Source organism: Arvicanthis niloticus, chromosome 15 (genome assembly GCF_011762505.2).
Source record: "Arvicanthis niloticus isolate mArvNil1 chromosome 15, mArvNil1.pat.X, whole genome shotgun sequence".
In the NCBI taxonomy this organism is placed as follows: Eukaryota; Metazoa; Chordata; class Mammalia; order Rodentia; family Muridae; genus Arvicanthis; species Arvicanthis niloticus.
The window spans coordinates 66,056,265-66,080,805 of record NC_047672.1 but is presented as its reverse complement, the minus strand read 5'-3'; the positions used below and the strand labels follow the sequence as shown (position 1 = coordinate 66,080,805).

Here is a 24,541-nt window from a genome sequence, read left to right as displayed (position 1 = left end):
TCATTGTCCACAGTTATGACAATACAGCTCTTTGTACTTTTAGAATGTCTGTAGAAAGAACCTTCTTTTAATTTAATTTAATTGTATTGGTCTTAGCTCATGAATATCTAAATAACTCCTGTCAGTACTTAACAATCTTCACCCTCCCGTACCACACACACATACACACACACCACACACACCACACATACACACCACACACACACCACACACACACAGTGCCTTAATACACTGAGCAAATGATAAAATTTACAACCCAGCCTCAGTATTTACATAATTAACCAAATTAATAGTGAGCCAATTTTGACACCAGTTAGGCTTCTACAAGGTACAGGGATAAAAGAGCACAAGAGAAAAATAATGGTACTGCCCTCTTATTGCCCAACTTGTAATTTGTAATTTACTACAGTCCAGTCACCTCCCCCGCCTCATTGGCCCTCACATCTTAAATAATTTATACTTCCTTAAAATAATATTTAAGGTGAGCAAGCAAAGTGGTTATTTCTAGCTTTTACTATCAAGACATGCTGTCAATGTCCTTATGCTAGCACCTTACATAGTTACACTATGACAAGATGTGCATCCAAACTCCCAAAACATTTAAACAACCAATGGAAAGGACTCCCTTATGTTTCCCTTGATCTCCAAAGTGTATTTGACCTTCTCACTATCATGAACACAAAACTGTTTGGCTGATACAAGTTATAGAGATTAAAAATATTCAATTTTGCTTACTGTAGCATTTCTTTTTATGCTATGGTTTACCTCTGTTACCACAGCCAGCATAGAACCTTTAGTATTTGTTACATGGTTCCATTCAATTCTCAGTAGAAACTCAATCTTTAATTCTGGACAAGACAGTCATCCCCATATGGATTTAAACTGGAAAGAATAATTGCATAGCCACTAATATTTCTTGTATCTGGAAATAGTAACTTCATTATTTTTCTTTCAAAGATAAGCTCTTGTCTCTAATTCTGCCTGAGCAGAGGTACCTGTTGTACCATCATTAGCTAAAATACTTGCTGCCAGTTACCCAGGTAGCTATGTCTCTGACAACCACCCCCTCATTTCTTATGAGTGTATCTTCATTCTATGGTAGCCATGAGTGAGGACTTTGAAAAATGATAGCTCTTATGAGACCCCAGAGGCTAGAAATAAAAACCCAGTGCCTGGAATGGGTTACCTTTTGGAATTGTTTGTCAGTGAGGTCTCATGTACTAAGAAATATCACCAGTTATTCACAGTGCTATTGGTTACTCTCAGAAGTTGACAATAAGAACATGTAGCTGAAGATACCACATATATGAGTCATAACATATGACAATACTACACTGGTACTGGCTAGAAACTTCATTCCTGCAACACAGTTTTCATTGTGCTAGAACTTTCTATGAACATTTTTTCATGAGGAAAGTACTCAGCAATCTTAACCAGCTAAGAATCCTGTGAACTACAAAAGTAATTGGTCCAGAAAGCATCCCCAGGATGCGATAGCAGCATGAACATCTTTCTGAGAAATAACTACTTTCTGAGAAGATTTATGTGCTGATCCACAAGATGAAACCTGGAATCATTATTAGGGCCAAGAGTCTGTGGGTGTCACAGACTTTATGATGGTAATAGGACTCCCTACAACTATCATCCCGCTAAAAGAATTTAGTATTAAACTGACTCCTAATACCTTATAATTATACCTATAGATCAATGCATCTCTTCACCTTCATCTGAGAATCTTCTATTTGCAACAGATGGGGCTTAACATAGAGACCCACCACTGCACAAAGTGGAGAAAATAAGAGATTACAGAATGCCTCTTCCTAACCGGACATCTACATCACATACTCTTTCCCAAGGCTTAGAGATCACTGCAGAAGCGGGGAAAGGAGTACATGTGTTGGAAGCTCATGGATAACTGCTAAGAAAGGGCATCTTTGGACATCATAGGGCACTTCTTTATCTTGGTTGTGACAACACACACAAGACCTGTGAAAACTTAAAACAAACTAAACCTCAACATGGAGAGAGGGGACAGTTACAAAATCTCATCCCTAGCTCCTGGCTACTGAAATTTGATAATTTCTAGGAAAGGAAAAATCAGTTTCCTTTCAGAGAGTAGTCCCTTGTAAGTCAACCATATTCCAGTGAATAGCCGCATTCAATAATATATGGGCATCAAACATCAGACATCATAGCTAAAAAAAAAAAAAAACAATAGCGACAAAGTGGTAGGTAGTAAAGGGGAGTGAACCTGGGAAGATTGGACTCAGGGAATATGAGCAAAATGGAGAGTATGAAATTCCCAAAGAATTAATAATTTCTTAAAAGAAACATACTAGTCCCCATTGCTTCTTCCTGCTATCAGAGAGATGTAAACAACTTCCCAGTTTTGTTGTCACAAGCAGTATCCCTCCCTGTTGGTACATTTTCACATCTACATCTATTTGAAAACAAAATAATGAACCTGATACTACAGGAGCTTTCAACCATCATGGCCTAGAAGTACTCTTACTCTCACTATGTTTGCATTAAAAGGAAAGACTACAACATAATTAAATAGGTCTCAAGCTGAATGTCCTAAAATTCTAGATTATACAAGACAAATAGCAAAATAGTCAACTTTAACTTCCTGACAGGCTGATTTATACAAAATCCATAAATGAAATAAAAGATATGAAAGCACATCTATTTAATAAACTAACTCAATTAACCCTGTGGAATGGGAGGCTAAAAGAAAAGCACAGCAGTGTTATTCATTTGGTCTCCCGGCTTAATATGCTACATAAATGCGGGTAAGGTAGAGGTCAGAAAGTGCTTCTGCTCATTCTCTAGTCACTGTGTATATTAATAAAGATCCCCACACAATAACCTAATGAACCTCCCTGGTTAATACAGGCTCAACTTCTGAGCCCTTGTCTCAGACCTTGGAAATCCAAAAATTTTAATTTCATTGGCTAAGGTTTGGGGAGGACAATCAATGTCTTATTTAAACCACTAAAGAGGTTTAATTGTGACTATCACATATAGAATTTCAATTAATGGTTGCCAATTTAAAAGTTGTACCAAAACTACTGATTACTAAAAATAAAAAATAAATAAATAAATAAAAAAAATTAAAAAAATTGTAACTCTTAGCTTCATGTCCACAATAGTAAAGATACCGAATTTGATACATCTAGTCAATAATATCAAAAGTAGATCTTAGAGACCCAGGGAAAATCACATTCCTATTCTGAAGTATTTTTAATTTTTTTAAAAAAATGCACATTTTTTTTATTCTTTCAGAATTTCTAAACATGTGTATTAATGTGTTTAGCCTCAAAATAGAACATAAGCCTCTCAACACAACAATGGTTAAAACAAGCAAATAATACCCTCCAAAACAGCAACAACAACAGAGTTCCATTAAAATAAGTTTACAATTCACCTAAAATTTATAATGGTTGGTTTGCTCAACTTAGATGACTGACATCCTTGAAATAATGGAACATCAAAAGAACAACGCAGACACTGATATCTGCTGGATACATGTTCACTGTAGGGACTGATATACTCTGATGTTCACATTCATTGCTGGTCTGTTTTCCTTAAGTCATACTTTCATCATGACTTTGTACAATAAAATCAGTTCTTTTATTCTTTTCTTCTATAGTCAATCTTTCTGCAAATCATAGCACCTAAAGGGACCACCTACTCCAGCAAGTCAGTGCTCTCAAGCCCCCTGACCCAAGCTTGTGATTCTGTCCACTGTGAGGTACTGTATCTTTACCTAAATGCAACCCATCTTCAACAATGGCATTGAACGTCTTCATTTACCACTTACTATTTCAAAAACTGAAGTCTGCCACGCCTTATGGGTTTCCCGATTGTTTCTCTATCTCCTATCTTTACACTTTGAAAGGAACGACCAACTTCCCATGTTTACTCATATCTGTGTTGGGTAACACATAAATCTGGGGTATTTTTTAAGGATAAACCATTACAAAGTTTTCTCCTATATATCAATTTATTTTAAAATATATATTGAAAAACTTAAATAACTTTAAATACCATAGGGGAAAACATACAATAAAACCAAACAGCAGGTCTTAAAAAGCAACATTACAAATAATGCAAGCTGCAGCTTCAGCACAGACTATGTTGCTGCTACTCAAGGGTTGCCCAGAGCACATGACATATGCCTCCCACAGAGACCGTCACAGCCAGCAGCAGATTGGCTGCAGATGGCTCACAATCCTTAGCTATGCATATCAATGAATAATTTATTTCGATTAAAACGTAGATAATAGCATTCTTCAGAACTGTGATATTATTCTCGGTAACTTGGTAAAAATCTTTATTTAGCATGCAAAGTACTTGGATGCTGCTTTTCTTACACTGTGGACTGCAGTTTTCCGCTGAATAATTTAGCAGCTATGACCTCGTTTGTGAGAAGTATCCTAAATGTGCACTTTTGTATTAATAAACCAACGCTCACCAGATGCTAACATTAACATTCTTAATCCTTACACACAGTTTCAAATGATAAAAGCATGTTTTAGTGATTGTCACAGTTGCCTAAGACAAGGAGAACTGACCCTCACTAAAGCACTTTTTACAGTATCTAAGTGTGTGGTTGTCAGAAGACAGTCCAAGAATGGCACCCCGTGAAGGAAATCCTGAGTGCTTCTGAGAAGGTCCACGGAAACAAGACAAGAGTCTTGTGACCTCGGGTTCTTCTAAACGTGGAATTGTCTTTGCTGCCCCCTTGCAGGTGTGGCAGATAGGAGTGAGTTTACTTCAGATTATTTGTTATGGCTTGCTGTTGTTATTCAATTAAGTGTTTACACTGTCTTTTTTATATGCCTCTGTGGGTAAATGACATTTTACCATGTGTGTCTTGTCCTTTCGATTATACACAGCTTGAACCCTTGAAAACTTTACTCGGGGCTTTTTTTTATCACTCAAGGTATAAATTGTCTGATGCTCTGAATAAAGTTGGCTACTGCATGAGATTTAGTTCGCCTCATTTTTAGGTTCCATTCTCCCAGGTTCCAGTGCCTTCATAGCAGTAGACATAGGGCTTTGGAAGACAGTCCATGTCTACAACAGTCACACAACATGAGGAGGATGTCTCATCAGTAACTGAGCTTACATACAGTATAACTGAAACTTCTGAGCACCTTGTCAAGCTACTGTGCGATAGCAGATCGGCAAACACAAGCCTCAGACTCACACTTTTACTGCTTATGACTGCAATGGCCCCAATTAAACAATGTTTGTGAAAGTCTAGTTTATTGTATTATTTTGTAATTATTTAATTTAAAAAATTAAAAAAAAAAAACATAAGCCATGTTCTTGAAGTAAGCCCAAAGTGTCTCATGGACTGATGAAAAAAATAAAAATTAAAACAATTATGAACTCAACACTTGCTAAGAACTCAAACAAAAGCTCTCGTAAATTAAGCCTCCTGTGCACTGGCCTAGAAAAAAAATATGCCAGCAGTGGTGGTGCACGCCTTTAATCCCAGCACTTAGGAGGCAGAGGCAGGTGGATTTCTGAGTTCAAGGCCAGCCTGGTCTACAGAGTGAGTTCCAGGACAGCCAGGGCTATACAGAGAAACCCTGTCTTGAAGAACAAAAAAAAAAAAAAGAAGAAAGAAAAAAAATACAGTTTATAAGATGCATATATATATATATACACACACACATTATATATATATTATATATAGAATATATACATATTCTATATATAATATATATAATGTGTGTTATAATATAGTATATATATTATATATAATATATATAACATATATAATATATATTATATATATATATATATATATATATATATATATATATATATATAATCTCATGTAAAAAATGCATATTTCCTTAAGGGAACTTTTGACTCTTTTAACCTGTAAAGGATTCAATAGTTGCACAGCTGCATATAAACTCATATTCACAGACACATATCAAGGAAATGAGGTTTTAAATCCTGATTCATGGGCATTACATTACTCTGCAATTGTGTCAAACAAATTCAATCTAAATTTTCATTATAATTTATTCTATTTGGACAGTGTTTTAAAATCTTTCTTCCTCTGTCAATATAACAGAGCCAAGAGGAAACCTGGATTGAAGCTTAATGTTTGTTTGTTTGTTTTTCCAGTCAATCCAAACAAAGAATTCTTATTATTAGATTCACATATAAAGAAACTTGTCAACTAAATTATTTGTTTTGCATAAATTGAATGTGTTGCTAAATTTTAAGTGTAGAACTAAAACTTCTAACTTATAAATTAATGATGTAAACATGTTTCTTTTTTTAAATTTTTTTTATTTTTTTATTAGATATTTTATTTACACTTCAGATGCCATCCCCTTTCCCCATTCCCCCCCTTAGAAAACCCCTATCTCATGCCCCCTTTTCCTTTTTGCATTTATACATTTTTTTTTAAAATAACGTGAATCATAAGCGTTATAAGTTTGGAATTGTTCAATCAGAGGTGTAATCCACTGACCAACCTAGATATAACAACTATCTTTGACTGGTGAAGATACATGAATATCTGCCTCCCTGTCTCCCCCCTCTTTCTCTCTTTCATCACCTAGCTTCTCCTCTCCTTCTTCTTCTCCTCTTCTTACTCCTTTTCTTCCTCTCAGTACTCCTCCTACCTTAGCTCCTCCTACACATCACCCTTCCTGTTAAAATGAAACTTTTCTCTCAAAATACAATTAGAGCATAATTATGCCAATTTGTACCAGTGAGGTACAAGATAGTCCTAATACCCCATCCATCCTTTTGTTGACTAACCAGCACCTCTGTCATCTATCCTAACTAAAACATTTAGTTCTGAACCTGGCTTTAGGATGAATGTCAGCTGGCGACCATCCACTCAAATCTTTCCTCTTACGGTAAATAGCTATAAGTTTTCAACCCCGTCAGAAATCCAGAATGACTGAGTTAACTATAATTGTGGGAAGCACAAAGCATAGCTTCTAAAACTTAGCCAATTTATAGAGACCTCTGAACACCTGAAAAGCCCCTATACTACCGAACGTTGGAGCATCAAATCTTCAGCCTTCTGGCCCAGAATCATCTGACAGACCTTGGTGATGCAGGATTATTAAGGGCTGATTACTCTGTCTAGGCAGATATAATCAGTCGACTATTCTGCATGTGTGTCCTTTTCTGGACAGTAATTTGTAAACATGTTTCTATGAAAGATATTTTATAGTTAATACTTTTATTAGAAAACAAACACAATGCACCTAGCCCCACAGAAATGTGATGTACCAGGGTGGGGAGATACAGAGTGGGTCCTCTGTATTCTGGAGAGCAAGGGGAGTGGGTGAAGAAGGAAGGACTCTTGGAGGGTGTGACAAGAAGGAGCAGCAGGGAGCAGGATATAAAGTGAAAAAAATAAAAATAAACTGAAAAAGATATGAAGACGATAGTTGTAACTGTTTTATATTTAGGGAGTCTCTCTCCCCAACTCTCTCTCCTCTAATTTACCCTCTACCTCCTCTGCCCCTCCCCCCTTTATATATATTCTACTTTACAAAGTTGCATTTAAATTGTTAATTTATTGTCTGTTCTTCTAGATTCAGAATGATATTAGTAAAGATAAGCAGTTATCGCTTTCCTAACTTCTATTGTCTAATGTTGGTAAAGTGGCCAGCTCAAAGCAAAAGATCTCTGCTTTCCAAGAGAACAGACATTACGTTGTCAGGATAGTAAGGCTTGTGGCAAGAGTAAAATGGAAGATAAGAGAACAGGTTCCTCCTTTATGATCTCTGGTTTTTTATACCAATTGCTTTTCAGAAACTAAATGGTCAACAAGTTGAGTTTCTTTGAACTTTTGAGGATATGTAAAATAAACATATGCATATACAGTCTGTAACTTAGAGATTTAGAGAATGCCTAGAGATGATAATATCTAGTTAGGGGTCTTCTCTAAATAGACGTTAACTTTAGGAATCAGTAAATGTGAACTCTTGTAGGTCCTCTTGCTAGCAAATTGTAGGCTACTATAAAACTTAAATTCTTATGACCAGTTTTTTTTTTTTTTAACTATGAATAAAACTAAAAATAATGGACCAATTCCCCACTGTCATTGAAAATATTACACCAATTAATAGCAACAATAATTAAGATGTATATATAATATCAACTCAAGAAGAGTTTTAGTTTTATAGCCTACTGTGACTTTTAATTATGCCTGATACCTCAATGAAGGAACAAAACAAACCACTCAGCAAAACAGAGGCTTGAACAAATAAAACAAGTTGATTTAGTAAACAGGACTTCAAACCCACAATGTCCAAAGCTGGAATGTTTTTCCAGCTTTCCAGAATCATCTTATCACTAATTAATAAGCAAGTGTTACATAAATGTCAAAATTGAAATAAACGGGGTAAACTATTTAAAATGTACAATGTTCAAATTACTATTTCCCAGATTTGTGATGAAAGATCAGAATCTTTCTTAAGAAAACAGTAATAATCACTGTTTATCATAAAGTCATTTGTTAGGCAATTCAAAATATTTCTAGTAAAGTTATACTCCCATCAACAAGCTTGAAGGCAGAGCTAAAATTAGACCTCAAGTCATCTGATGATATCCATGTATTAGATATTATTTATAGAAACTTATAAAGTTATTACAGATTATTTTATACATTTGTCTTCAGTGAAATAGTCTTGAAATATCTGTTTATAACAGGTTGCCTTGTCAATGGCAATTAATATTTGACATGAGTTAAAATGTTACAAATGCACGCTTTCTGGAAGGACAGGAACAGGCAGGTGTTGCTATTACTCACCACATTACGCTTAGTTACTGATTCAATAAGTGACCTCATTAGCCTTAGTTATCTGCTTTCACAGAACAGCATCTGTGATTGCTAAACTATATGGACCATAATACTGGTTGTAATAACACATAACAAGCCAACTAGACAGAATAAAAGCAAACTCTTCTGAAAAACATCTGAAATGGTTAGTCATTTAGAAGACAAAAACAACAAAATGCAATGGCTTACTTCTAGTGGGCAAGCTTGTAAGTATAGCATGAAGCTGTACACAAACAGAACGCTCAAGGAATAAAAGATTAGAGAGACAGTTTAAAAGATTAGGACTCAATGGAATATTTTGAATATATTTAAATAGTATGTAATCTTAAATAATCTTTCTGGTAAGTTAAAAATTATTAGAACACTAGTTTTCATTGCAAACTCGTTTTGTTATAATCAAGATATTCCATTTTTAATAGTAAAAGAGGTAGAAATTTCTAGATCTTTGTAACAAAACAAATGCTTTGTATCTTCCAAAATTCTTATGCTTAGATTTATGAAATGTCATTTCTCTTAAGACTTCACATGAACATGATATGAATTAATGGATATATAATCTTGATGAAAAAACAATGAGTAAAGATACTGACTGAAGAGCATTGTCAACATGTTATTTTGAAATATTATAAAACCTCATCTTATTCACAACCACGGATTCTCCTAATTTCATCAACTAGATTGTTATAATCGGCATCTGTAACGTGTCCCAGAGGCCCACATGTTAGAAGCCTGGTCCCCAGGTAATGGGAACTCAGAGATGTGCCTATGATGTACTCTCTAAGACCATTCCTACAAAGGAGATAGTGAAAAACTTATCCGTCCTTCCCATTGACTTCTACTCTCCAACCTTGAGGTGAGTAGTTCTGCTCCCTCACCTGTTCCTGCCCTGTTGGCCTGAGTCCCACAGGCCCAACATCAATAGGCCATTGAGCAGAAGATAAAACTGCAAAGCTGTGAACCAAAACAAAACTGCTCTCTTCACAAATTATCTAGGTACTTGTTGCAGTAAGAGAAAGTTGTTCAGCAAAATTACCAGGGCTAAAGAATTCCTTTATATAAAATGGAATCTAAATCATTTATCAAGCCCTTAACATCATATATAATTTTTTAACTAATAATGCTGATCAATTAATCTCTTCAGATCACCCCAGTGTTGATTTTAGTTTGGATCTGAATATATAAGTTTTAAAAAGATATGCAAAAGATCTACCATTAAAAGTAAAAGCCTCCTTCATCTGCACTGATGCCAGCACTCTGGAAACAACAGCACTAACTTCTGCTTTTACATTCTGTGGTGGATAGTACTGTAACATCATGAGTTTTGATTTTATGTTTAAGTTATATATTTATAATGCTCTATGTTTCTATCTTGCTATATAAACTGACTTTTACCAAAAGATAACTTGATGTCACTTACTTCTAGGAACAATTCAGTGGGAATTTTATGAATGAGTTCATCTCATTCATAAAATTGCATAGAGTTACACATTATTAGATATAGCCCTACTTTTCTTTATCACTTTCACCTGCACATTCAATTACACTTAATAATTAGAATGTCAGTTAAAATTATGATTTACTTGGTTAATTGCTTATTTATTTTGTGTATAGCAGCACACAAATTCCATGGTTCCTGTGTAGAGGTCTGAAGATATCTTTTGGTTTCTTTCCCTTTAAGATATGAGTTCCAGGACTAGAATTCCATTCAGCACGCTTGGTGGCAAATATGTTTCCCACTGAGCTGTCTCATCTACTTCATTAAAACGTTTATAACCCAAGCCATCCACTAACCTAAAACACTAACTTTCTATTGAAAGAAAGCGAGCCTCCATTCGCATCCCCATCCCTCTCCTGTATATAACACAGCCTCCTGCAGTGTGTTTTTTTAATAACACTTTTACCATCTGTCACACCATATGTTTTAGTTATTTGTGGTGCTGACTAGAATACCCTCCCAGAAGGTAAAGACTCTAGCCTAGTTTGTTCATGCACAAATGTCCAGAATCTAGAACATCCGTGAAACCTCCTGGTTGTCGAACACAAAGAAGTTGTTGACTTTTTTTTTTTCCAGGTTCTGTAATCTGGGGCAATGTTGAGGTTTTGTTTTCCAGAACATTACCCAAGCCCATTTTCTTTTTTATCTCCAATTGGCCCACTGAAATTTAAGTGTGATAATCATTAATGATTTATCCTTTTAAATCTTTCTCAGAAGGCAAATAAATTATGTTATTTATGTTACCTGAATGAGCCCACTACATTTTTATATTCAGTGATTCAAAGGCCCTCTGAGACCTCATTGTGCAGTTCTTCCTCTTCATCAACTGTGTGTAATTTCCATCTTTTTCTGTGACAGCTTCATGAATTCAACTTATATTACCAGTTCTCTTGTAATTTCTGGAGGTGCTATACTTTAATACTTCAAAAGATGGAACCATAGGGAAGTGATCAACATTTGTTAGCTGGTCTTCTTTTTAAAGGGGAATAAAGGGGAATTGTTTGGCAATTTTACGTAGGCTTAGAGGAGCCAGAGGAAAAAACTTTGTGCTAAAAACAGCAAGCAATTGAAAAAAAAACCAAACAAACAACAAAAAACCCGCCTTCTTCCTTTGGAATAGGTCCTTCAGCTCTTCCCTCAGGAGAAGAATGCTAACCTATCTTTCTTTCACCACAAGTGTGTCAGCCAAACCCTTCTTGTTTTCTCCTATTCTCTTTCCAGGAATTCTTAACAATCCCTGCTGGACAGACAGACAGACAGACATATGCACATGTACAATCACACACTCACACACATACACACTAATACATACACATTAACACACTCACACATGCACAATACATTCAAACTCACACATATTCACACACATATACATGTACACATAAACACACGCACATACACACAAACTCTGTCTCTGTCTCTTTGTCTCCTCTCTCTCTCTTCTCTCTCTCTCTCTCTCTCTCTCTCTCTCTCTATCAAACACACACACACACACACACATACACACACACACTCAGAGAGAGAGTTTCTCTTAAATCAGAAGTAATGGCATGACTGTCACTACAGGATGACTAGTGAAACCACCTTTTTCAACTAAAGTCTATGAAGCATGCTTTGTTTCAACTTTTTAATAAGATTTACCTGCAAATCTATATATGAAAGTCTAGTTTGTTTCTGTTGCAGTTTTTATCTCAAAAGGTCACCATGCTTTTGTTTAATCGAGTTTTGACCAAAATCCATATATAATTACTAAAAAAATTAAATTAAACAATTTCATCACTACCATTTAGTTTATTCTTAAGGTTCTGAAAATGACGACATTGTCTTCAATTGTATAACTTCAGAAGAGTTAAAAGACTGATCCAGTATTAAGGTTTGCTGTTAAATTTGTCCACTGTGTCTTGCCTGAGGTTAGTCACTGAGAGTGATAAAGTGAATTCATAAAAACAACTGCAAAAATCCTTTGTCACTAATTATAAAGTAAATGTCTTGTGTGTGCCAGGAAGCAGACTTAAGGAAAGCCTGTATTGCACTGATTAATTCCATTAATGGAACATCAAGACGATCTAGAGCTCTGACTTCTTCTCCATACCAGAACTCTAGGCTGGCCGCCAGCAGCTCTTAAGATGTTGTTAAAACAGCTCCCATCTCAACAGTCTCCAGAGTGGACGGGTAATTTAAAGGCCTTCCACTCTACAAAGCAAACTGGGTTGAGATACGAAAGAGTGCCTTGGAATACCACAGTACATGTATGCAGATCAGAGGGAAACTTTCAGGAGTCAATAATTTCCTTCCACTGAGTGATCTGGGGGACCCAGCTCAGAGCACCAGGCACCCACAACTTAGTATATAAGTACTTAGTACCTCTAGATACTGAGATACCTCACCACTCCCTGATGTATTCTTTTTTGTTTGTTTGTTTTGTTTTGTTTTGTTTTTCGAGACAGGGTTTCTCTGTGTAGTCCTGGCTGTCCTGGAACTCACTCTGTAGACCAGGCTGGCCTCGAACTCAGAAATCCGCCTGTCTCTGTCTCCCAAGTGCTGGGATTAAAGGCGTGCGCCACCACCGCCCGGCTCCCTGATTTATTCTTAATACCCTCAACACACGTGTTTTATGTCCAGGTCTTAGTCAAGTCCTAACCTGTTGCACATTCTTTAGTATCTAACCTAACTCATACCATGAAAAAGATAATTTTTCCATGAATCTTTCCTCAGTCTTATCCACTGGAAAGGAATGCTTCTTTCTCGAAAGTTCATCATATTTGTTTATATATTTTATATCTTTTATCACTTGAATCCATATCATGTTCAGGGCATACATAATTTATATGTATATTTTATTTGTGTTGTTTTAATCATATTTTATTCATATTTTAATGTTTAATCATGTTAAATTCAGCATTCATGTTTACTCATATGTTTGCCCCATAGCCATGTAGCAGAATGTTTTTCATGTATAAGACATTTAAATAATATCTATCTTCCAAATGCTGGACATATAAACAATAAAGGAAGCATATATTTCTAACTGCATTTTTTTTTTGCTTTGTGACTTGCCACTGAAGCATAACAAATGAAAATACTGTCTTTCAAGCCATTGCCTTGAATCATCAAAAGAGCATACTGTGGCCCCAAATTAAATTTTACTAAAAATTTAAGTTTTATGCACACACACACACATACACATCCCTAACTACAATATGATTCTGGCCATCATTGATAAGAACATATAATACTGTGCTCTTATTGATTATAATCCTATAAATGGCTCATTTAAATGGTTGTAGAATCCAATAAAAGTTTTGGTTGCAAAACTAAAATAATTCAGGAAACACAGAATGGCCAAATGAACACAGAAACTATCAATCATCATTAATACTACTGACACAATCTCATTAAAAATAGAGTATACAGCCTTATCCTTTAGGGATATTTAAATCACGTACTCCTTCATTTCCTGTTGTCAGTTATTTTGGAGTGTTCTCAGACACAATGCACCAATAGCCCACTAACAACTGCTTCCCAGATGGACTAAACGCACCATCTATAGAGTAGAAGGTACCAGAATTCTTCAAGTGAAAAATAAAAAAGACCATAAAAATTTGCCTATGCTCCCAACTCCATTCTGTTTACATTCCCTTCTTATTTTATTATTATTCTATCTTCATGTTATTTAACCCCACTCAGGGAACAATTTACATTCTATTAAAAATACAATCAGAACATAAAACTACTCAAACCAAATCTTCTGCAAGCTTAAAAATATCAGTTCCCATTTGAAGTCTAAACATAGCATGTTCCCTTTGTGGTTTGTTAACATATTATCATATTAGGCTCAATCATGTGAAATTAACATTTTCTAGATTAGAAACGGATCTTGAAAGTTCTATATTCACATCCAATCCACACATTTATTACAGTGTTGACTTCAGTTCAAAATGTTTTATATTCCCAACTATATATTATATTCTCCCCAAACAAAAATGTACAGAAGCAGCCAGCATGAAGAATGCAAATGGATTCAGACTTTTCACCTGCATAAAACTCAACTCCTACTGGATCAAAGACCTGAACATAAAACTAGAAACAGTGAACCTGATAGAAGAGAAAGAGGGGAAAATAGCCTTTAACTCACTGACACAGGAAAAGACTTTCTCAGCACAAGCACTAAAATTAACAATTAATAAATGGGACCTCATAAAACTGAAAAGCTTCTGCATAACACAGGACAATACCATTCTGGCAATCCAAATGGACAAAGGGTTTTATCCATTTATATATCCAATAGAGGGTTAATATCCAAAATACGTAAAGAATTCCAAACAATAAATGTCAAGAAAACAACACAATTTTAAAAATGGGGTACAGACCTAAGAAGAGGACTCTCAAAAGAGGAAATGCAAATGGATGAAAAGCACTTAAAGACATGTACAACATCTTAGCCATCAGGGAAATGCAAATCAAAACTACTTTAAGATTTCATCTTACACCCATCAAAATGGCTAAGATTGATAAAACGAGTGACGGTGGCAGTTGCGGATGGGAAGGATCTGGTGTAAAGGGCATACATAGCCATTGCTGGTGAGAATGCAAACTTGTACAGCCTCTATGGAAAGCCATCTACCTCAAGATTCAGCTATAGTGTTCTTGGGCACATACCCAAAGGTTTTCCATCCTGCCTTAGACACTTGCTGCTCAACCATGCTAATTGCTACTCTATGCACAATAGCCAGAAACTGGAAACAACCTAGATGACCTTTAACAGATAAATGGATAAAGGAAGTATGCTATATTTATAAAATGTAGTATCACTTAGCTATTTTAAAAAAAAATGAAATCATGAAATTTTCAGGTAAATAGATAGAACCAGGAAAAAAAAAAAATCACCCTGAGTGAGATAATACAGACTCAGAAAATCAAACATGGTATTATTTTTTAATTCAAAGACTTTCCTGGTTTTTCCACCACACTGTGACATTTAGTCCTTTCTCCTTAGTCCCCAATAGCAACCTATTAAAATACCACTTTACTCTAGGTCTTTAAATGCTAAGCTAGCACTTACTGAGTACCTGAGAATTATTTTATCAGTACTAACAGTAAACACCTATACCCTCCTGCCTCATTCTTCATTCTTCATCCCTTTTCTTTTGATGGTTAATCAGGTTATCTAGGTAACTGACATAAACGCATCCTCTGAGAACCCATACATCAATAAGGAGTCCTCTTTAATAACTTCACTTCTGTGACTTCATCCCATATAGTTATAAGTGACTCTCAGCAATAAGGGCAGTATGCCTTCTTTGGCTATAGAAGAATCACCAATGGTATGGGCATGTACTAACTGAAAACTGAATTCCAGGTGATAATAAAACCTTCGGAAATTTGAAGATAATTATCCGTTTTTCTTAAATGCAAATTTATTTCGGTTAATAGTATCAAAATGAGAGTTTGCTGGGGTCGAGAATGCCTATTAGTCCAAAATTTGGAAGGCTTAGAATGAAGATCACAAGTTAGAAGCAACTTGAACTAAGAAGTTTCAAGTTAGCTTAGGCTACATGGTAAACCCTGTCTCAATAAATAAATAAAAATAAATAAACAAACAAATAAGAAACAAATCATATAACAATAATATCAAAAATCTGGTACGTGAGACAAACAGTTTAAAAACTGAAGCAATATCAGTTCATGCCAAACAACAAATAATGTAGATATTAAACACAGAGTGAATATAGGGGTTCAGCTCCTACCTTCAATTCATATCTGTATTATATACCGCATTTTCAGAAACTATGTCTCAGAACTATGTTAGGATTGTCATTTGAGAGAATATTTTATAAAAATAAATTTACAATTGACAGGGAAAAGGAAAGGACAACAGCGAGGAAGGGAGGGGGATGAAGAAAAATAGGGAGAGATCAAGATTATCGTTCCCTGGTCTACGTGACAGAACAGGCCTCGTGTGTGGACAACAATGCTTTGGTTTCAGAGCTCGGACTGTTAAATTAAAGCACTCACCTCAGTCAAATGAGGATTGGGGTTAAAACCACAGAGGCTACAGACGGTGCTTTGACACTCAGTGCATGTGTTAAAATTGGCCTTTTCTGGAGTATGCAACAGAAGTTCAGTGGTGTTGCAAAGAGGACAGATGGTTTTAGAGAGGCCTTGTGCTGGAGTTTGTGCTGCAGAAGTTGGTGGTGGTTGCAGAGGTCTTCCAGTTACCGTTTGGCTTATCGGTTTCGTAGGTTGTTGAGCTGAAGGTTTTGCCAGGCCTGGCTGTTGGTGGGGCTTTGCTGGGGTGGGTGGTTGAGGCTGAGGCTTTGCTGGGATGGGTGGTTGAGGTTGGGGCTTTGCTGGGGTGGTCTGCTGAGGCTGGGGCTTTGCTGGGGTAGGTTGTTGAGGCTGGGGCTTTGCTGGGGTGGGCTGTTGAGGCTGGGGCTTTGCTGGGACAGGTTGTTGAGGCTGAGGTTTTGCAGCAACAGGTTGTTGAGGCTGGGGCTTTGCTGGGGTGGGCTGTTGAGGCTGGGGCTTTGCTGGGGTGGGCTGTTGAGGCTGGGGCTTTGCCGGGACAGGCTGTTGAGGTTGAGGCTTTACTGGAATTGGCTGCTGAGGCTGGGTCTTTGCTGGGACAGGTTGTTGAGGCTGAGGTTTTGCAGCAACAGGTTGCTGAGGCTGGGGCTTTGCTGGAATGGGCTGCTGAGATGAAGGCTTTGTTGGACCTGCCTGTTGAGCTGGTGTCTTTCCAGGTCCAGATTGCTGAGCTGGAGTTTTTGTAGGCCCAGGTACCTTAGCTGCAGTCTGTGGGCCAGGCTGTTGAGCTGGGAGTTTTGTTGTCCCTGGCTGCTGGGCTGGGGACTTTACTGGCCCTGGTGGAAACTTTCCATGACCAGCAGTCTGAGCTAGAGATTTTGGCCCAGGTTGCTGCGATGAGGTCTTCTCTAATCCGGCCTGCTGAGCTTGGGGCTTGGCTGTCACTTGAGGTTGTGCTGGGGACTTCCCTGTCCCTACTGGTTGAGCTGGGGACTTTGCTGACACTGGCTGCTGGACTGTGGCCTTTGCAGGTCCAGGCTGTTGAGCTACAGGTTTTCCAGGACTTGGTTGCTGAGCTGGTGTTTGGGCCGGACTCTGCTGGGAAGGTTTTACTGTGCCAGGGGCTAGTGGTTTTGTTTTTTCTGCTTGCTGTGAAGATGCTGACTTGGGAGAGCTATCTTGCTGGAACACTTCCTTCACTGGTCCTTGCTGTTTAGGGATTGACTTGGGTGATGGTTGCTGTAAGGGAGGTTTTGTGATTCCCTCCGATTTCCCTTGGTCCTTCTGAGCAACTTTTGGTTTCTTTGTAGTTTCCTCCTGGGATGCCTCAGAGTCTGATATCAAATCAAAAGGATTGAATTTATTTACAACAGAGGAGACAGCACTTAAAGGGTTAACATCTGAGAAGAAACCAGGCATCATACTAGACTTGGATTCTTCCTTAAAATCAGTTCTGGACTTAGATTCTTTCAAGCTAATAGTGGACGGACTCCTTCCAGGCAGCTTCTGCTCTGACCTAAACGTGTCCGTAGTTCTGCTTTTACTGAGACCAGGCTGAGTGGGACGCCCAGGGTCCGGTGGCTTTCCTGGTTGCTGTGGAGCCTGACTACTATCCAACTCTTGTTTCCTAGAAAATGAAAATAGTGAAAATTAATTCAAATTAAACTAATATTTAAAACTAGTGGATTTATTTTTGTAACTCGAACATACCTAGACACAATTTTTGTTGCAACCTATATTCACTGTAAAACTTTTCTTGTCTGTTACTTTTAAATGGGTAGAAAATTTCAACAAGTAATGTAGCAAAATCTTCTTGTGGGTGGTGATTATTTGTTAAATAATTAAAACTTACATACATATACATACTAAACTATAACATATAGGAATGGCATATCCTTATGAAACCTTATAAAGATTTGTATATTAATTACTAAACTTGTATGTTTGTATGTTAACTGCCAAACAACTTTTCTTGTGCAAGACCAATATTACTTTATCTTTTCTAATAGTTAATTGTTAATATGAAGTTTTTATGCAACATCACAGATGAGTCTTAAAGTATCCTGGGGTATAACTGATAGCATGATAACTGATAGCCAGACAGCATGAAGCTGGCTATATGCCCATTTTTGGAAAGTGCTACGACTTTCCTCAGTGGAGGAAAATATGGGATGGCTTCATTCAGTGTGTATTACACGACTTATTGTCACAACTGTAATTTTAACAATTATCATTGACATTGCTAGAAAGCTGTTCCAAGTAGCTTTACAAGACAATTATTTCTTTTAAAAAACATTACGTAACTATGATAAACTTTAAGTGATTTGAACTGAATAATTAAAACTAGGTATGCTAAATTTGAACAAGCCTTTTTCTGTCAACAACAAAAGTAGAACTAATTGCATTCTACACCGTAGCTGTGGAGAAAACCAGATAAGTAATTTGTTTTATTTATGTCATTTTATGTTTGGAACACATATATTTCTGTTTGGAAGAAACATGGAAAAAGAATTAATAATTTGGAAGCTCCTGAAATATGAAGCAATCATAATACAGGTTACATTTTTTTTATTCACTTCAAATGTGGCTAGTTAGGGGCACAGCCACATATTTTCAACTTCGTGCTAGTTAGTAATTTTATTCAGAAATTCCTTAATCCTTCATGTGTAAATCAGGATCTAAGAGGGAGCTGAAAGAAATGGAAAACTATTACCTGTAGCTAAGACTCAGAGAGAAGATAAATTTTCACTGATATAGATGCATAAAATGACATAATAGAATGGGTGAATATGGTAGATTGTAGCTCACTGGTACAGTATCTGACTGGCATGTGCAAGGTGATGCAATTGATCCCAGCACTATATGACATTAATGTTAACAATAATAGAAGAGTGTGGGAAGGGTCTTCCAGGAAGGGTTTTTTAAAAGTACATATGTTACTATGTTTCCAAAGCTTTCAATAAAAAAAAAAAAAAAGACTAAAAACTATTTCCAGGGTCATTTTCAAAAACTCTGTGATATATTTTTTAATCATTGCTGCATATTTACATTTGAGCATATTGCAAATGCTTCTTTACAGACACCCGTCTGTCCATAGGAGGAAGAAGAGCCAGTTACCTAACTGAAAATAGGTTACTTTCAAACAGATACATTGAACAGGGTTTGGCATTATTCTAGAAATGTCCCACATTCAATTAGCACAATGCGAAACTCCATTGAAAGGAGTCCTCATAGATTTGCCTATCTCATAAGTAATTATTTAGGAATTTCACTCTACTACACCTTTGTATGTGGTCCTTGAGAATTAACTTTAAACAAAGGCCAAGAGAAAAGAAATCTATCCTTGATTTTATTTAATTGGCATTTTCTGAAAATACTGTTAAACTTATCTTGATCTGTATCTTGTGATACAGCTTCTTCATTTAACCCTATGTATGTGCAAAAGCAAGTGAAAAACATAAAAGAAACTTCACAAATACTAAATATTTGTGGAACCAAAAGACACCAAAGTTGAAAACAAACTGCATGTGACACACATTATATTTCTACCTGCATAAACACGCCACAAAAATTAACTTATGCTGTGTTAGAGAAGCTTTCTGCCAGAAAAGACTTACATAGCCATGAAGACTGGTCGCAATTTATAACTTGGATTTAATTGATTTCAGTATGTAAATTCAAGCTTTTTTTTTTTTAAGGCAAATAGAAAGAAACCCACTAAGAGAGCAGCTTGACACCAGACAAAGATGTAAAGGTGCCTGAGCAACTGTGGTTTCCTGAGCTGCGTGCTGTAACAAGCATTCTGCTAAGAATGGACCAAAATGTAATCTGTGTCTTATCCATCGAACTGGAAACTAGAAGGACACTTGTCACTCATCCCTTCATTTCAAGAATCAGACCTGGCACCTAGCAGAAGTGCATTGATCTTTGATAAATCAATGAGACAAGGATGTGGAAGCCAATGAATGGACATATCAGGTTTTGGCTTCTTGAGTTCTTCTGAAGGTTTTCTAAGATTTAAATGGATACTTTCTTTGTTCACTTAAGAAACTGGACTTGACCAAGTTCTTATTGATATTTATTTGATATTTAAAAACAACAACGACGACAACAACAAAAAACAAAAAATCAAACAAACAAACAAACACCAGTTGAGCAGATGGTCGCTCGGGGGGGGGGGGAGGGGGGCTCAAAGGAGCACTAAAGGAAATCATCAATTCACAATTTTTATATTTTATCACAGGAGTTTTGCTGAAAGCTACCTCATATCATATGTTCATGAATAAAATGAACGATAGTAATAAAATTGTCTTTCACTGGGTCTTCATTAAATCAACATTCTGAGGAATTTTGTTTGTAATCTTATTCTGATTCTAGCTGAAGCTATTCATGTTTAATTCCCCTTTCTTTTTCATTTTTACTATTGCCATTCCCAGATTAGAACGTTTCTGTCATAAGTTAGTAGAGAGTCTGTTTCAGATAAAAGGATATTTCAGGCATATGCAAATATATTAATGGGAAAGCAGCTGGAATGATGAGATGTTTTTAAATGTAACACAGCAATCAATGACAATTTGGCAGTGCTGAGTCACATGAAATATTCCATATCAGAAACAAAAATAACCTTAGAAATATCTATTCACTTCTAAACTGGAGAGGATACGGGATTGCAAAGGCTAAGAGAATGATTAAAGTCATGAAGCTAGTTTTTAAAAGTCTGGCCTCCAGCCTCGTAATGAGGGTGCTGCTAGGTGGATTCACGCTCACTTATCCATATATAAAGGAATATAAATTTGTATCAAAAGTATTTCTAATAGTGAATAATGCAACATATGTCTGTGGCCATATTGAGTGTTTTCCATGGCTGGCATGGAGATACCCGTGCTTTATATTTATCACACTTCTTATTATTAAAAATCTAGCAAAAACAAAAGCAAAAAAATAAAAACACTGTGAGCTTTTGAACCATCCTACAAAGGGCTTCTTGCGACAGGTAAGACAGGTCTCATTGTTTTCCTCAGAGGCAAAGATCCTGAGACACACATGGGTTGAGAGATGCGTATTAATTTGCTGTGAGTCATATGAATTCAATGTGATAAGAATCTGAGTCTTGGGGCTGAAAACCTTACTTCTCAAAAGTAAAGTAGAATAAATAAATTCTGCCATTCTTAAATGCACATCTCTTAAGTTCTTAAAATTTGAAATAATTTGGACCTTCCATATACACATATATTTAATGACTATGATCCTGAAAGTCTAAGTGATTCATTATCATATTTTCCCAAAAATGTTTTTACAGAAATATTTCAGCAAAATATAAATGTGTAACAAAAATCAGAAATTCTTTGTGCTTATCTTTTGCAAACCATTACCACTTGCAATTTAGGGCACAGATTGCCTAACAATTATCATCCCAAAGTGTAATGGGAAACTCTGAAAGTATACTGCAATACACATACAACATAAGTAACATATATATATAGGCAGAATTCTTTCTTCAGCATCTGCTGTACAGAAGCAGGATAGAAATGCAAACACCAATCTCACTTTCATTTGTATCTATGCTAGACCTGTTGCATGAGCCCCTCTGGAAAAATGATGGATCTGGCTAGCGAAAGCTCTGCTCCTCATTATTATCCTAAAACGATAGAATAAATGCACACTTGAGTTTTTTTCCCAAAGTCAGGATTCCAGCACGTAGAGAAAACCAGCTCATCTTGTAAAGAAAAAAAAAATTTTTTAAAGGCAAGAACAATACTAGTTTTAAAACAAGTACATTTCAAATTTGGGGGCTAATTTGTATGCTACTGTTTTTTTTTTTTTTTTTCAAATTAAATACGGATTTTTACCTGACAGATTCCCAACATTTCAGATAGTATTTGAAAACAAAATCACTATCCTTCATAAATTTAGACTGCTTCTATGCTATGCATTATGATATTTGGCAAAACTACGCATTTGTATCTGCATCCTGGCAGCTTAGTTGATTTTCTTTCAAGTTTATGAAGTAGAGCATTCTACACCTTTCAGTATCTCAAGTCAAGACTGTGGAAGTCCCGTCAGTTGTTGCGAAGGAGGTTTCAGGACCATGGATAGATATTTTTAGGATTTGTTTACAGTAACAAAGGCAGAGAAAACAAGATTATACCCTCACAGTCCTCTAGTTAGAAAATAACCTATTCATTAGAAAAAGGAAAAATAAAAAGCTAGAGAGGAAATGAATATGTTAATAGTACAGATTAGTTGTTATGTATTTATTTATTTATTTATTTATTTATTTTGTTTTTAAGTGTGCATTGAAACCTAATCTTAAGGTAATGCAAATTCACATGTTCTATAAACTGAAAGTCATTTTTTTTTTGCACTAAAAAAGAGCAATGGTTTTTAAACTAGCATATGCTAATTCAGAAATACAAGTACAGCACCTGCTCTGCTGTGACCAAACCATCTGTTTAATGTCACAAAATATCTTAGGGCCTTCACTGAATATAAAAGGTATATTTATTCTATGCTTCTCACCTAGGCAGCTCATGTTCTCCGGGGACAGGTTGGGAAGGGAGGATCAATCGCCTCAAGGGGGCTAAGAGAATTGTTATAAGAATGTTTACACATCATTCTCAGAGAAAAAGACCTCAGAACACTAAGGAGGTTTAAGCGTATAGGTAAACAAGCAACCCAGTTCTGTCCATTTTTCACCACGACTATGTTGTATTAATGGAAGATGTCCAGATTAGTAAAACACTGTAGGGCGTCTCTCCACACCAACCTAGAGGAAAAGGTTGCAAAAGGCCAAGGGGAGGAGGATCACAACCTAAAAATCACAATTCCAAGAATGCAACCCATGACTATCCCACTAGAAACTCTACACTGCATCATTTTTATTCCGCCCATCCAACAGCTTATGATTGCCTTATCGCCACCCCATTAGGGATAATAAAATGAAGGGAGGCGACATATATGTACCACCGTGCGGGCACATACACATACGTGCACGGGAAGCGGTATATATATGCTTGGACCTCTCCATCATACTGTGCGTGCCTGTGCATGGAGGGCGACTCCGCAGCAGCCGCGGGGACGCTTCCCTTGGGCAGCCCCTGCGCCCTTGACATGACAGCAGCGATCTGTCTCCTCTCCTCCTCGCTCAGCTGGCTCAGGTCCGCCTCCATGCCGGCTGGGATCCCGGGGTGCAGGGCGCTCCCCGAGCCGCCTGCGGCCGCCGCCAGCCCTTCGGGGAGCCCTTCCCCTTCCAAGCTCGCCTCGTTGCCCATGGCTCGGCGGGACACGTCCCGGTGCAGAAGCCCGCGGCCGTCCGAGCCCCGCCAGCCGGGGTCCGCCCCGGGGCGTGCAGAATGCCCAGCCCTGGGGGCTCCGCACCCTCCCGGCTGCCTGGAGAAGCGGCGTGAGCTCAGGCCGGTCCGCAGGCTTTGCCGGCTGCCGGCAGCTCCTCCATGATGGACAGCGCCAGGGAAGCTTCTCACACCCTGCCTCCCGGTAGCCTCCTCAGCGCCGGAGCAGCCCAGAAGCAGCGGAGCTCGGCCAGCCCGGCGCCGTCGACCCCGCCCCGCGCCCCGCCCCCTCGCCGCGCCCGCACTGCGCGTGCGCCGCTCCGAACAGGTGATGTCCGCCACGCCTACCCGCTCTGCGTCGCATCGCGCGTAGACGCCTAGGCACCGACTTAAAGGCACCAGATGATGCCGTGCTAAAAGGCCGGGCGAACTGCGGACACTTGTTTCAGGCATATAGCAGGATGCCTCAACCTGAGTTTTAGCGAACTCAATTTAGGGGGAAGAGAGAGGGAGGGAGGGGTATGGCTGCAGCTTTGCCTCCTGGGATTTGTAGTTTCTTCTTTTTCTTTCCTCTACCACCCCCCCTCCCTCTTCCCCTCCCCCCCGGACTGTGAAAGGATTTTAAAAATTTCTAGGAAAGGTTCAGGTAACTAAAGATGAAGAAGAAAGAATCCGTCTAGTTTTTGAAAAAAATTTCCCCAAATGAAATGAATTGGCCCTTAGAGAACTTTCCCACAACCATTAGATTAAGACTTTTTCAAAGTGATACACCAGTAAATTGGTAAGAATTTTGAATGCTTTCACTTTGCGCTGTTTCCTCAATAGACTACACCAACGTAAAAAAAAAAAAAATATGGGAAATTATTTGCCAAGGGAGCAACAGATTGGTTT

The 24,541-nt window shown here is 37.4% G+C and overlaps 1 protein-coding gene across 7 annotated transcripts in view; it reads right to left on the bottom strand.

Annotated features, from left to right (window-relative positions):
* Nucleotides 1-23,928, bottom strand: part of Pclo (piccolo presynaptic cytomatrix protein) — a 323,641-nt gene extending 299,713 nt beyond the window's left edge. For all 7 annotated transcript variants that reach the window (XM_076913130.1, XM_076913132.1, XM_076913133.1 and 4 more), the window contains exons 1-2: nucleotides 23,403-23,928; nucleotides 16,350-17,988 (exon numbers count right to left, since the gene is read on the bottom strand). In XM_076913130.1, the coding sequence (XP_076769245.1) occupies nucleotides 16,350-17,988; nucleotides 23,403-23,632 (1,869 nt within the window). In that variant the 5' untranslated portion in view covers nucleotides 23,633-23,928. The remainder of the gene's footprint in view (nucleotides 1-16,349; nucleotides 17,989-23,402) is intronic.
* Between the last annotated feature and the right edge of the window lie 613 nt (nucleotides 23,929-24,541).